The following is a 15219-nucleotide window of genomic DNA, read 5'->3' on the forward strand; positions in this document are numbered from 1 at the left end:
AAAGAAATTAAAGATGATACAAACAAATGGAGAGATATATGATGTTCTGGGATTGGAAGAATCAACACTGTGAAAATGACTATACTACCCAAAGCAATCTACAGATTCAATGCAATCCTTATCAAACTACCAATGGCATTTTTCACAGAACTAGAAGAAAAAATTTCACAATTTGTATGGAGACACAAAAGGCCCCTAATAGCCAAAGCAATCTTGAGAAAGAAAAATGGAGCTGGAGGAATCAGGCTCCCTGACTTCAGACTATACTACAAAGCTACAGTAATCAAGACAGTATGGTACTGGCACAAAAACAGAAGTACAGATCAATGCAACAGGATAGAAAGCCCAGAGATAAACCCACGCACCTATGGTCACCTCATCTTTGATAAAGGAGGCAAGAGTGTACAGACAGCCTCTTCAATAAGTGGTGCTGGGAAAACTGGACAGCTACATGTAAAAGAATGAAATTAGAACACTCCCTAACACCATACACAAAAATAAACTCAAAATGGATTAAAGACCTAAATGTAAGGCCAGACACTATCAAACTCCTAGAGGAAAACATAGGCAGAACACTCTATGACATAAATCACAGCAAGATCCTTTTTGACCCACCTCCTAGAGAAATGGAACTAAAAACAAAAATAAACAAATGGGACCTAATGAAACTTAAAAGCTTTTGCACAGCAAAGGAAACTATAAACAAGACCAAAAGACAACCCTCAGCATGGGAGAAAATATTTGCAAACAAAGCAACTGACATAGGATTAATCTCCAAAATATACAAGCAGCTCATGCAGCTCAATATCTAAAAAGCAAACAATCCAATCCAAAAATGGGCAGAAGACCTAAAGACATTTCTCCAAAGAAGATATACAGATTGCCAACAAACACATGAAAGGATGCTGAACATCACTAATCATTAGAGAAATGCAAATCTAAACTACAATGAGGTATCACCTCACACCAGTCAGAATGGCCATCATCGAAAGGTCTACAGACAATAAATGCTGGAGAGGGTGTGGAGAAAAGGGAACCCTCTTGCACTGTTGGTGGGAATGTAAATTGATACAGCCACTATGGAGAACAGTATGGAGGCTCCCTAAAAAACTAAAAATAGAACTACCATATGACCCAGCAATCTCACTACTGGGCATATACGCTGAGAAAACCGTAATTCAAGAAGAGTCACGTACCACAATGTTCATTGCAGCACTATTTACAATAGACAGGACATGGAAGCAACCTACGTGTCCATCAACAGATGAATGGATAAAGAAGATGTGGCACATATATACAATGGAATATTACTCAGCCGTAAAAGGAAACCAAAACTGAGTTATTTGTAGTCAGGTGGATGGACCTAGAATCTGTCATACATAGTGAAGTAAGTCAGAAGGAGAAAAACAAATACCGTAGGCTAACACATATATATGGAATCTAAAAGAAAAAAAAAAAAAGTCCTGAAGAACCTAGGGGCAGGAGAGGAATAAAGACACAGATGTAGAGAATGGATTTGAGGACACAGGGAGGGGGAAGGGTAAGCTGGGTTGAAGTGAGAGAGTGGCATGGACATATATACACTAACAAATGTAAAATAGATTGCTAGTGGGAAGTAGCCACATAGCACAGGGAGATCAGCTCGGTGCTTTGTGACCACCTAGAGGGGTGGGATAGGGAGGGTGGGGGGGAGATGCAAGAGGGAGGGGATATGGGGATATACGTATACGTATAGCTGATTCATTTTGTTATACAGCAGAAACTAACACCACAATGTAAAGCAATTATACTCCAATAAAGATGTTAAAAAAAAAGAAAGGAAGGAAGGAAGGAAGGTTAAGAAGTTATAATTTTAACAAGAGAACTGCTACATCTTCTAACTAATTCCCTTTATGGAAACAAAATTACAATAATCTATAACCCATCACAGCTGTTTGGCTAGAATTACCAATTACCTTCAATGCCTTAGAGATACTTTTCACATTTTTACAAGTCTGCATAGTAAATTTTTAAACCAATTTTCTTAAAGAGGATTGATAAGATTTATACCATTTTAGGTGTACACGATGCCATATTTCATTTAACTTGATATAAAATCAAGGCTTTACATAACTGGAGGAAAAAGAAGACAGGGATTAAAAATAAAATACAACCCGAAACAACTATGATTATTTAAAAAATCGTTTATGTTAGGTTTTGAAATGTGCTTTTCACTCACATTTGAATATGGGTGTGGCAGATTTACTGGAATCCACATCAAACAAATAAGAAAGCCTTGTGACGAGCAGCCAGAAATGTGTATGATCTCTCATTGTCCCCAAATCTAATTGCTGCTGCAAGCTCCCTGCACTTGGGGAGGACTCTCTGTTTTTCAGACCATTGCAAGGTTTCCAGATAGGCAGCTAATTGTGCGGCTTCCCAGCACCTCCACAGGCAAAGTAAATAAAAGAGTTTAGAAAAGTGACAGCACTTTAAATAACCAGATTACGTGGGATCAATAGGAAATGCTCAGGAAGTTAAGGAAGCAATTAATTAAGTAGAGTGAGTACTGGATGCGGGAGGGGGAGCTTGAGAGAGTAACTGGTGTACATCGCCCCTAGTACGGATAAATAATTAAGAGTTGGCTATAAAGTTATCAAGCACACCACTGCACATGCCTCCTCTTCATATGCGCCCCCAGATGGGCCTCCTGTAATTGTCTTTCTTCTTCTTTAAACAGAGGACTGTGCCTCCCTCATCCTCACCTGTCTGTTTTGCCAGTTTTGGGATTGTCTCCTGATGCTCCCGGATACGTGTGAAACGCTGTGTACCAATTTGTGCTGCCCCTCTCACAGGTATCGCCACACCTCAGACGAAAGCCACTCCCGGAATGACTGCAACTGCAACTGTGACATAGACTTCAGCCTTTTTGAATCTTGCCAGGAGACCAGTGAGTGTCTGGAGCTGGCCATGGAGATTTCAGAAATCTGTTACCACTAGCGCGACAAAGGAAACACGTTCCGGCAGACCCTTTGGCCCCCCGGGGGAAACTCCATTACAATGAGACTGTGATTTCTATGCGCTGAAATGTAAGGACTGTATACATTTCTTGGATGCTCCAGACCATTTTATTCTGCACCTGTCTGGGAAAAAGCTAGTATTGTCAACTCAATGGCCTTAATCCAAATTTCCCAACCGCATGGCTCACTGAAAATTCAGATCTTGATCACATGTGATGAACAAATCTTAAATACCTCTTAAATGCCATAGGTACAAGATGTTTCTTAACTGTAAAACAGCATGTGAAACCATTCTGTTATTGCACTCGTTGGCTTGCATCATGGATTCAACTCCATTCACAAATTCAGGACAAATTAGCACATTCTTTTAGAACTGACATACATTAGCTTGTCCTTCTAATGGACTCATGTATAAACATTATGCATTGTTGGTTATTATTAATAATGCATTGTATAACATCATTTTGTAATTAAAAATTTATTTGTACAGTCTCTTAAAATTCACTTATATGTTCAGTTTAGGTAGGAAAGGGAATTAAATGAATTAGAAACCGTGTTCCTGTAATTACTACACATGTCTCCAAGACATATCCAGTGAATTTTGAATATGATGTACTTCGAGAGAGTACTGTAATTCTAGACTGTATTATTATATGTCTATGACTATATCATAACAGGTTATGCATGTTCTTAATTTGTTACAGAAAGGCTTTTCTTTATTCTAATGAGCAGAAGTAGGAATTATGTGCAAGTTTCAAGAAAATGACCCCAGATCATCCATTTGTCATTTTCCTCATTTCTGTTTGTCAGGTACAATAGGCAGCAGGATATTAAAACAGAACCAGTTCATTTTACTGAACGACGAGTTGTGTAGGCACCTGAAAGAAATACATGTGCAGGTACTTATTCAGCACTAAGTTTCCTAATACAGCATGTGCTTCAGAAACCATATTTTTTTTCTATTTCTGATAATTCAAGTGATTCATAATTATGTTGAGCACTTCCTCATACTTACAAAAAATTTTTTAAAGATGTGATACAAACGTAGAAAGTGACTTCCAATTCAAACGAATTAAAACAATTTGGGCAGGTTGAAGTGACTTTGGAATTTTCTTTACTTTCTGTAGGCATGGCGTTGCTCACAAACATGTGCTTAAATATTCCCATGGACATCTTCACTGAATATAAAAAAGCACGCTATATCAATAACCGAACAAAGAACACAAAAGTAAAATGGAGAGGGAACGTTTTATGATTTAGGCAAACAACAACAAATTCCAAAATACCTGTCTTTGCCTGACTAAGGTAATTTTGGACAAAAGCTACACTTGTTTTGTTTCTCTAGTCAACTAGCACATTCTTCTACTCTGCAGTAACTTCCTCAAAACGCTGAAAACTCTTAATCTTTTGCAAATATTTTTAAGCTTCCCATCAAAAGGCATTGAGCTGCTCTTGTCTTGTTCCTGATAGCACAGACCGTCCACGGTTAATGCAGGCTTCATCCCTGTTTGACTATCATGTTTTCCACAAAGTACAGAGCATGTGATTGCCCACCCCTTATGAAACGCTTTGGTCTCAGTGCTTTTCAGAAACTCAGAGACAACTCTATTCTCTATGCATAGAACTTGTAGATCTTTATGAGGGAAAAATGTAAACTCTTAAGAAGGGGACTTAGAGCTGTTCTTACCCAGTATTTTCATTTTTCATAAGAGAAAATAGAGGACCCCAAGAACTGACTTATCCAAGACCGTACAGTGATTTAATGGCAGTGTCGGGAACTCGAACCCGTGGTCTAATTTTCTAACAACACTGTACCACCCCAGGATTCTCCACTTCTTAGTCCAGCTCTACACTGCGGTACAGCTACTTCAACTGTTCAAATATTAAACTACTACTAGACTGGCTCATAAACAGTTGCTACCGTGAACCTCCTTAGGGCTTCCCCCTGTACCCCCAGCCACCTGGCCCCTCTCCAAGCACCCACCCACCTCCCCCTGATCCAGCCACTCAAGGAAGAACACCTGGACCTGTGGGAGGTCTCTGGAATCCTGTCCCAATAATATGGTACCTGGTGTCATTGATCAGGCCATGTCATATCGGAGTTATTTACCTTGACCATCATCCCCTTATTCTTTCTAGTCTACATACCCTCAAATTGGGCAAAGATGGTCCATTTCAAATGTGAATTGAACGCTTGTCAATTAGAGACGTTAAGAATTGTCAGGTCTTATTTTATACTGTGGTCAGAATACTACAAGATCTTTCTGTGGCCTCTCTTACCACGGTTTGTTAACTTATTCCTCACTTTCAGAATTCACCATGCTCCATGCTCTAACAGAAAGGATCAGTTATACAAAGTGTGCAATTTCTTTTCTTTATCACCAATAATAAAACATCATCCTTTTTGCAAACATGAATGGCTCTTTCAATTGAATTCTTACACAATAAAATATACGCAGCTGGGAAAATGCAATTGCAGAGGTAAGACAGATGAAAAAGGAATGTGGTTATTGATTAAATACAAATATCAGAATCTGAGAAGGCTCAGATTTTTTTTTGCTGCAATGATGAAGGCCGGTGATCACAAATAAAGATAATGTTGTTCTTTAAGGTGGGCTTTTAAGGGAAAAGAATATTCTGATTTAAGGAAGCACACTAGATAAGAGAGATCTGAGAACATACAACCTTTATAGGGATTCCAGAAGAGAAATTTTTTTCCCACAGCAATATAACCAGATAAGTACATTGTCTTTGCTTTGCTCAATGTATTTTTATAAAACCACTGCTTCTCTAAAAGCCTACAAAATATGGAAAGCCATGAAAAAACGAAGTTACATTTAACTTGCTAATGAAATTTTCCCACTACATAAGCTGACAGGCCTAAAAAATTAATTATCAATGCTGGACAATCAAAGTTAATAAAGCAAAAGTCCCTTCAGTTTTTTCCAAAGAAGTAAGACAACACAGTCAGGGAAGCTTTACAAATAGGAAACATCACATGAAGGCATATCAGCATTTTTTCAAGGATAAATGTGAAGGTGGAAACATTTGAAGGACAGAATTCATTATCCAATGCCTCCAAATTTCTCCCTCTACAAAATGAAGCAAAAGAATAATACATACACTTAAGAGAGACACTTTGACTCTAAGAATTTTGCCCATCAAATGCTAAGTTCACCCAGGGTACACAAACTGATGACCTGTGATAAAATTATAAAATTTAAGTATTTGGTTTAATAGTTTGTTGGGTGTTCTTTGAAAAAGATATCTGAGTTAAAACCTGAAGAGCTGCCATATAGAGCCTCATGTGAGCTGTTTAGAAAGGCAGAGTGAATAAAGAATAATTTTCCAGTGATCATAATCAACACTGGACCAAAACTGTATTAATGAGATCCTCTACGTATGTCTAGACAGCTCCTTACATTACTGTGAAGGAGTCCAGAATGTGGGGAGGGATGAAAACGGGGGAAGGGACAGGACCTGTATCAGCATTGGATAAAAGTGCCACCTTCTGGCCTACCATCTTGATTGGATAAAAGTGCCACCTTCTGGCCTACCATCTTGATTGGATAAAAGTGCCACCTTCTGGTCTACCATCTTGACTGGATGAAAGTACCACCTTTATCCAGGTCTACCATCTTGATATGCTTCACAGCCTCGCTTTTGCCACTATCTCTAAAGCAGTGGTTCTCAATTAGGGGTGATTTGGCAATCATTTGGCAATGTCTGGAGACATATTTGGTTGTCAAAATGGAAAGAGGAAGGATGCAAGTAGCCTTTAGTGATTAAAAGCTAGGAATGCTAATAAACATCCTACAACACACAGGATAACCTCCCCAAAGAGCTCTGCAAGCCTCTCTATCAGTCTCAATGAACCATCACCAAATTGACCTTAAAAAAACTATTGGAAACAGACTTGCCAGGTAAAAGAGAGGATGCCCAGTTAACTTTAAATGTCAGATAAATAACAAAAATATTTTAGTATAAGCATGTCCCAAACATTGCATGGGACACACTTATACTATGAAATGATTCCTCGTTTATCTGAAATTCAAATTTAAGTGGTTGTCTTATATTTCTGTTTGCTAAGTCTAGCAGCCCTAGCTCAACAGACTCCACATTTTGAGAAGGAATGTAGGGAAATGATGATCCTTCAGCTCCCTCCCTGACTCCAGGAGAGGAATGGTTGTTGACCTCTTGGGTCAGAAGCCAGGACATTCACTGGGCCACATTTTACCTGGTGGTGTAATTTAGGTTGGGGAACCTGGTTTAAAGATCAGCTCTAAAACAGGACACTCTCATTTTCCCTCCTGTCTAAGGTTCCTGTCTTGGACTAAGCTGGTCATGTCACACCTCTGTTGGCAATTGAGGAAGCACCTTAGCCAAGAGCTATCTTGATTCAAGAAGTAGTAAGCAGAGGCCTTCACTTACACCTTCACATCTAAACCATATTTTCTGATTCAGTCTTGGCTAGAAAGACCTGCCCTGATTAGTGCTTGCACCGCTAGAAGGGAGTCTGTTGCCCGTCTAGCTGTTTTGCTTTCCATATAATCAATAGCTCCCTCTGCCAAAACTCAGTAAGGGAAAAAGGGTGAGTGGGAGGGTGACATTGAGGCATTTCTTAAACCTGGACTGCAATACCATCTACTAACACCTGAACTTCACCATGCACTCATAGTATATAGTTAGGAGAAACCAGAGAGCCTGAAAGTGTTCCCTTTACTACATTATTCTTATTTATTTTACGGATGAGAAAAATATCAAATAGAAAATATTTGGGGGTGGGGGAAGAGGGGGAAGGATAGACTGGGAGTTTGGGATTGACACACTGCTATATTTAAAATACATAACCAACAAGGACCTACTGTTAAAAATAAATAAATAAATAAATGTTTAAAAAAAGAAAATAAAATATTTGATTAAGTGCTTTATATACATTATCGCAATTCTCTAAACAGCCCTATGACACAGGTTCTACTAGCATCCCTATTTTCCTAGGGAGAACAGAGACCTAAAGAAATTAAGTAACATGCCCAAGGTCCATACCAAGTAAGCAATTGTCACAAGGCTTGAACCCATGTCTGTTCATTCCAAAGTTTATGCTTTTAATCACTAGGCCTAAAAGTTGTCCATATGAAAAATGGCCAAATCAAAATAAAGTTCAAGTATTCACTTCTAAAGCAAAAGCAATCAGAAAAATATGACACTATTCAAAGAAACCCATTCGCTGATAGTAAATGTTTTCCAAGTTGTTATCCTGTGCAATGATGAGAATCTGGAACATCTTCAATATGCTTTTTTTTTTTTTAATATGCTTTTAAGATATGTACCCAATAAGTAATAAATGAATGTACTGCAATTTAATCTTTATGTGAATGCAAAGTGAATGTATTGCAATTTAATCTTTATGCCAGTAGCTGTGCCCCATTCATCTCTGGTTATGAAGGCTTACATTTTAGTGCTCCATTTTAGCAAAGCAACTTTGATCTCTACCTCCAGAGTCCATATCCTGTACACACACCCAGGCCAGCCCTCATCAGTATTCCATGAGGGCATGAATTGTTTTTAATCAGTCAACAACACTATGTCAACCAAATGCATTCTGATTCTGAGACCTTTTATCTCAAAAGCTATGCAGAAACCAAGGTCATGGTAACCTCTTTTATGGTTTATTGTTCCTCAAATGTACTTACAGTGAATTTACAAAGCCACAACTTACTTTGTGGATTCTGAGCTTTCACTAGGTTCAGCCCTCTCCAACATCCTCTTTGTTTCCTCTTTCAGCACTTTCTGCCTAAGGGTCTTCACTGAACATCAAGTTCCCGTAAATATTAAAAAAAAATAAGAATATCGAACAAGATTCTCCCAGCAGATAAGCTACTCATCATTTGTAATTGAGGCTCTTCAGAAAGCTGCATGAATGTTTCAAATCACGGCTGTACAGCTTTGTAATATGAGGTGCAGGCCCCTGCAATGGGGGAGGAAGGCAAGAAGGTAGGATTGTGCCAAAGCTGTCACTCCGCCATTGTTGCAATCAAATATCTGCTCATGTGGCCAAGGCAGTAAACCACCTAGCTCAGGGGACAAGTCTGGGGAACTGCTCCTGGAGAGATAAGGCAGAGATAGGGATCTGAATGTTGAAGAAGGGCCTCAGCAGATCCACAGACCTCATGAAGTTACCTCCTAGCTCACCTTTTTGATGACTCTCATTCTAAGCAATAATACGCATAAATTCATGGTCTTGATCTACTAGTAACATTTTTACAGTAATGTACTAGCCAGGTATTAAAAATGATTTTGAGAATAAAAGTGTCTGTAGCACCAAAAATCATCCTGCATGCCACCAATGGTACTTATACTGGCAACAGTAGGTTCAATGAAAGCAAGAATGAGAGAAATTTGGTGACCGGTTGGGAGGTTATTGCCCAGCTCCAGGTAAGACTTAGTAGAGGCCTGGACTAGGTGCGTGGTTGGGAAGTGAGTGCTTGGAAAGGAGGAAGAGGCAAGGTTCATATCTAGAAAGGGCCTTGGATGTTACTTTGTGATGTACTCAGGAGCAAATGAAAAGCCACTGAAGAATGGCAGGGAGTTACATGATTAAAGTGGTGTAGGAGGAAGATGGACCATGACACAATGTACAGGACAAATTAAAGCAAGGAGACACTAGAGACTGACAAAGGAGCCATTGCAATGAGGCATGGGGTGCTGAAGGCCTGGAATAGGATGGTGAGACGGAAAAACAAGACGGAAGAGATGGATGGGAAAGAAATTAGAAAAGGACCATTAGTCCTTTCTCAAACTCTTCTCAGTTTAAGACTCAAATATTCCCTACTGTCTATCATGTCTATGAGTCATGAAGCCATTATTTTCATTAGGGAAGGAACTGGTTGGGGAGGGGAGAGTTATATTCCAAGTGGAAAGTCAAGGTATATTTTTAGCTACATTAAGCCAGCCTTCTGCTGCTCGGCACACTGATGTAATTCCAACATAAAACATAATCTATAATATTCCAGGGGAACAAATCCAATCCTTGGTCATATAAATTTTCATATAAGTCCATCACAATTCATTCCCAAAACATCTCATTCTCTTTGAAAGCTGGAGCTGCAGCAAGTGATCAAAAAGAGTAGTTTAAAATTGCTCTGGAATTTCCAGAGATGCTAAATCTAGCCTGCCGACGGCACAGGACCAATCCCCCAAACTTTAAATCAGAGGTAAAGCATTTTATGTTTTAAAAGATATATTCCTCAAAGTTTATCACAGTGTATTAAAGTCAAATGTGAGTTATTACTTACCAAATCTGGAGCTGATGTCTCCTCTTTGATTGCCCTAGGTAGGCGAGAATAAGTATCTTCCAACCAACATATTTTTTACTTTTTCATCTGCCTCTTGCTATTTACAATAGAGTGAAAAATAATAGCCAAGGAGTGACTTTTCAGGGTTGGACGAAGTGCAAATCCCATCTGACTAGAGCCTAAACTGTATTCCAGGCCCCTGGCAAGTTCTGCCGCATGGGGAAGGATAATGGAAACTGACTTCTCAATAGCTGGATTGGTCCTGTAGGAATAATCAGTGAAAACTCATCTGATGAACTTTCAGCACATTTGCATTGGCTTAGAATCCAGTGTATATACTATTAGTCATGCTTGAAATTTAGTTCTCTCTGCCCTTGCTGGGGCTTTCTGCATGATGGAGACAGCTATGCCATGATCAGTATACCCTGTGAAAGCCCAGAGAGAGCAGAAATTTTATAACTAATACCACTGATGCAGAAAAAACATCCCTGTCAGTTTTTCTGGTGTTATCTGTTGCCAACATAGCAATTATGAGTAATTCAAGCTTCCTTCTAGGGGATGAGGGCGTTGGGAGGATGGAGGACATCCTTTGGTTTAAAGCGATCTTAGATCCTTTTCTGTAGGTGGGGTCAGAATATCACCCAGGCACTCAGAGGAGTATCCCAAAGGTTCACCGTCCCAAGGGCCCTCCCTTCTGGTCTCGGGGTGTTTGGGCTGTCAGGACACCCCTGCTCCAGAATGCCCAATTATAACGCAAGTATCTTCTATTAAATGACTTCAAGTAGCCATGTAACAGTAGATAAGAAGGTTGAGGTCTAAAGATAGACGTGGGTACCAGCCCTGTCTCCACTGCTTACTAGCTAAATGTACTGAATCAGTAACTAAACCTCTCTGAGTCTCACATCAGTAAAATGTGGCTATTAACACCTACCCCATGGGTCACTGTAAGGGGTAAAAAGAGATAATTCAGCAAAATCTTTAGTGTAGATTTAGTACGTATAGTACATTCATTAACATTTTCAGCTCTAATTATTATTAGCAGCACTACCCAGCTCATTTGTTCCCATAACACGAGAGATGTTTATGCTCTATTTCTGTAATAGCCCACATCACACCAATCTTTTGAGACTTAGCCATATGCCATCTTTTTCATTATTCCCTGGTTACTTATCCAGGAAATGAGCAGAGTATCTAATTCCCGTATGTCTTTATTTTTCCTTCTCTTATGATACAGTACCCCTTTCTCCCAAGACTAGGATAATACTCATTACAATAGATAACTTTAATAAGCACTTATTATGTGCCAAGCACCGTATGAATGGCCTTTCATGTATTATCTCATTGAATCTCCTCAACAAACTCTGAGGAATTTTACTGAAGAGGAAAGTGAGCCTTGCAGTATTTAAGTAACTGTCTCATGCCAAGGGAACACGATGGCAGAGTGGAGATTTGAACTCAGGAGTCTGTGTGAATCCAAAGCTCATGTTGTTAGCCACTTAAGCTGTAAGAAGACCATGGTTGAGGTCCAGATTGGCCAATTTCAAAAGGTAGGCAGTGGGAGGGTCTGCCCTCCTCCTTAATCTGGTGAGAGGGACTTAAATGTCACCACTCAGAGAGCTTGATGTGTTCCCCTTGTTTTATTGGGAAGAGGTGAACAGTGTCGACTCCCACCCAGGAAATCAGAAGGGTGAGTTGCTTTGTCAACAGAGTGAGAGAGAGTGGCCTTCACCCCGAGAAAGCCCCCCACATGAGTGAGTGTGGGCAAGGAGTTGTGTGGGTGCCTCTGATGGACTACATATGGGTGAGGTACCTGGGAGAGAGTCGGTTCAAGAACTGCCTCACATCCTGTGTCACAGGGCCACCCAAAGTATCTATGAGACTTCGGCAGAAAGGCACTTAGGTGTATAGCACCAAGACCTGGGGAAATAGGGCTCACTTTCCCAGGTCAAAGGAATTGCAAGTGGGAGAACGTTCTCCATGATGGGTTCTCTGAAGATCCCACAAAAGGCACCATTAATGAAATTGGCATCTTACACATATGACAGTTTCAGAAAAGGTGACACCATCTTATGAGATTATCAATCAAATTAGTTGTTTTCTACCCTCCTAACCCTTCTTCTCTCCCCTCAACCTGTTCAACCTTGGTAGAATCAGAAACCAGAGTGAGTAAGCGAGTGGAGAAGGAAAAATGGCAGCTGGAGAAAGAGAAAAGACCCACACATCCTCTCCTCCAGCAGCCAGTTCACATGGCAGTCACCAACTAGAGCAGATGAAGACATTGACCGAATAAAATTCAGAACCATGGCTATTAATGCTCAAGCTAAGTTATGAACTGAGGTTGTGTTTATGACTTAAAGACTGTCTATTGCTGAAGACTAAACAGAATGTCATGGGGCCTCCCTAAGTTCACATCCAAGGGCCAGGGAAGGACTCCGTTTGCTGAATAAATATAAAGGTGGTAAGAGACAAATATAAAGTTTCTTTTATGACTACACTCCATGAGTACTGCTTGGTCAATACATACTGTTAACATTTATTTCTCAACACCCCATGTAATAAAGTCACAACATGGAAGCTTCTTGGGGGCTCTTCTGTGTTGATCATGTCATATTTCACCCAAGAAAGGTCTACGCGGTTAGGTTTCTGATCCTCTGCATAACCACCCTCCAACTCGCTATTGCAATCAAACCCCTTCCAACTATTACAAAACTGTTAATTTTTTCAAAATAACACTGTTATTATTTTCCAAAATAAAAATTCCATCATTGGATATGAGGAGAACATTTTCAGGATTTGATTTTTCTCTTCCAATGGATGAATCTATGGTCACACAAGGTAGGGGAAACTATTAAGAAATCCTCTGGTTATTAGAGCCTATGATGCTCTGGGTAATATACAATGTGATGAGGAAAGGATCTTTCTGTGTTTCAGGTGGGAGTATTGAGGTACTGATGGAGTGAAGGGGTCTTGCAGGTCACACTGCAAGCTCCTGGCAGCGCTGGGTCAGGACTATGGCATGACCTATTTGAATGTCCACAGAAGAGCTTAAAATAGAAGTTAGATGACTTTAGGTGGTATGTTCTGGATCTGGCAAACTGGATTCTTTTACTCATCATGAAAAGGAGTTTCCAAAAGTATCAGAGGCAACTCAAGGGTTAGTCATGCTCTCTGCTGTCCTGTAAAGTTTATACAATGCCTAGATATTCTCTGCAAGGTTTTCAACGCTCTGCCCAGAGGTTGGTGGGAAACTTCGATCACTGAAGAGTTCTAGGCCCTGAAGCTGCTATGGTCCCATAACTGGGGGGAGAAAAGACAGAATGGACGCTCACAGCTACAGCTGAGCACCTGTACGAAAGCTTCAGGTGAACATTCCAGCACACGGAAGGGGTGTTCTGAGCCTTTTTATTATGATGCCTGAGGTTAGATGTGACCATGGATGAAATTTTAATACGGCCCTTTCCTTGTGTGGGAAAATCCAATTAAGGTTTTCTTTGGAATGGAGGCAAATTCACGATTTGTGGGGCTTGTGCTCAATCCTAGGGAGAATCATTTTAAGACTCAAGACTGCAAACATATCTTACTTGGGCAATTTTATAAAAACACAGTCATGTGTTGAAAGGGGCTCCGTACAAGAGAGGACCCTGGAAGCGTATGTTTCATTAGCGTCAAGATAAAAATTGCTTCTGTTTGGGATCCAATAGAGTAAGTGTTTCTGCAATCTACGATGGAGGTCTAGACATCAACAGGGCAAGCAACTTCACACCTAATGGGAAAGGGCCTCAGCAGGGGATTTGCATACGCTAGCATTCTCTTTGGATGTAGACAGTCCTTTCTTACAGGAAAAGGGCAAAGCAAACTGCCCATCATGCTTCAGCTCAGTACACAATGCATTAGTCTCACCTGACAACTTGAGAAGCAAAATACAGTGTGCCAAGAGGTACCCCGGGCTCCATTTCAGGATTCTTCCCAAGGATTCCCCATAAAGGTGACATAAACACACATAGTTATTCCAGCAAGGGCTTACAGCTGAATTATTCAGTGAGAGAAAAGACTCCAAATTTCAGTTCTGACTTACCCTACTGCTTTCGTTTCTTCTTTTACATCTTTAATTTATGGTTGTCGAAAATCTAAATAGTTATTAATCCTTAGGAATTATGTGCTCCAAGCATGATAAGAAACCAAAAAGGACTAAAGAGAGGGAGATAGAAGACTTAACTGTGAAAAGCTCATTCACAGTGAATGTCTAGGTAGATGGGGGCTTAGCCTCAATTACCCTAAAAATGAAAAAGTCAGACCCTTCTTTAGCGAAGTGACAGTATCCCAGCATTTCCCTAAGGCTGTTGGGCACCACAGTAGTTTCAAGCAGATACTTTGTGGAATAAGCATTCTAAGATCAAGGGGTATAATATTACTCCTTCTTGGAGACTCATAGGGCAGATTAAAGGCTCTGAGAAGTCCTGCAGTTAAAACACCTATACATATGTGTTGAACTCAGCATTTCCCAAACCTATATTAGCCAAAGAATCATGTCTATTAATAAGGGCAAATAGATTTGAGACATTGGTTGAAGCCTTTATTTAACACTTTTAAAAGCATCATGGATGGTGCACTTCATGGGGTATTATAATTCTTTTAGATAGCTGCACAAGACAGTTCTTCAGAGAAAATCAAATGACCCACCCCATCTTTGTAACCACACTGCTTCAAACAGGAATCTGCACCAACATGGAATATCCATCTGCTTTACAGAACTGAGATTTGGGATTCTTTTCAACATGACATCCAAAAGAAGATTTTGATTCTGCCACGGGGAAGCAGTGACACACTCGCTCTTCTTATCTTTCTCTTTGTTTCACAGTATGCGATGTGCTCTCTCCTTCTCTGTCTAACCATCCCTCTAAATAGATATCCGTGCTCTTATTATT

At 40.0% G+C, this 15219-nt stretch overlaps 1 protein-coding gene and 1 long non-coding RNA gene across 3 annotated transcripts in view; one reads left to right on the forward strand and one right to left on the reverse strand.

Moving 5' to 3' along the window:
* Positions 1-5370, forward strand: part of MDFIC2 (MyoD family inhibitor domain containing 2) — a 98353-nt gene extending 92983 nt beyond the window's left edge. Inside the window, exon 4 of the mRNA XM_028169138.2 lies at positions 2720-5370. Coding sequence (XP_028024939.1) covers positions 2720-2979 — 260 coding nt within the window. The 3' untranslated portion in view covers positions 2980-5370. The remainder of the gene's footprint in view (positions 1-2719) is intronic.
* LOC130709105 (uncharacterized) overlaps positions 1-15219 on the reverse strand; it is a 714106-nt gene that overhangs the window by 563640 nt on the left and 135247 nt on the right. The gene's annotated exons all lie outside the window — the stretch shown is intronic.

This window comes from Balaenoptera acutorostrata, chromosome 10, assembly GCF_949987535.1.
Source record: "Balaenoptera acutorostrata chromosome 10, mBalAcu1.1, whole genome shotgun sequence".
Lineage (NCBI taxonomy): Eukaryota > Metazoa > Chordata > Mammalia > Artiodactyla > Balaenopteridae > Balaenoptera > Balaenoptera acutorostrata.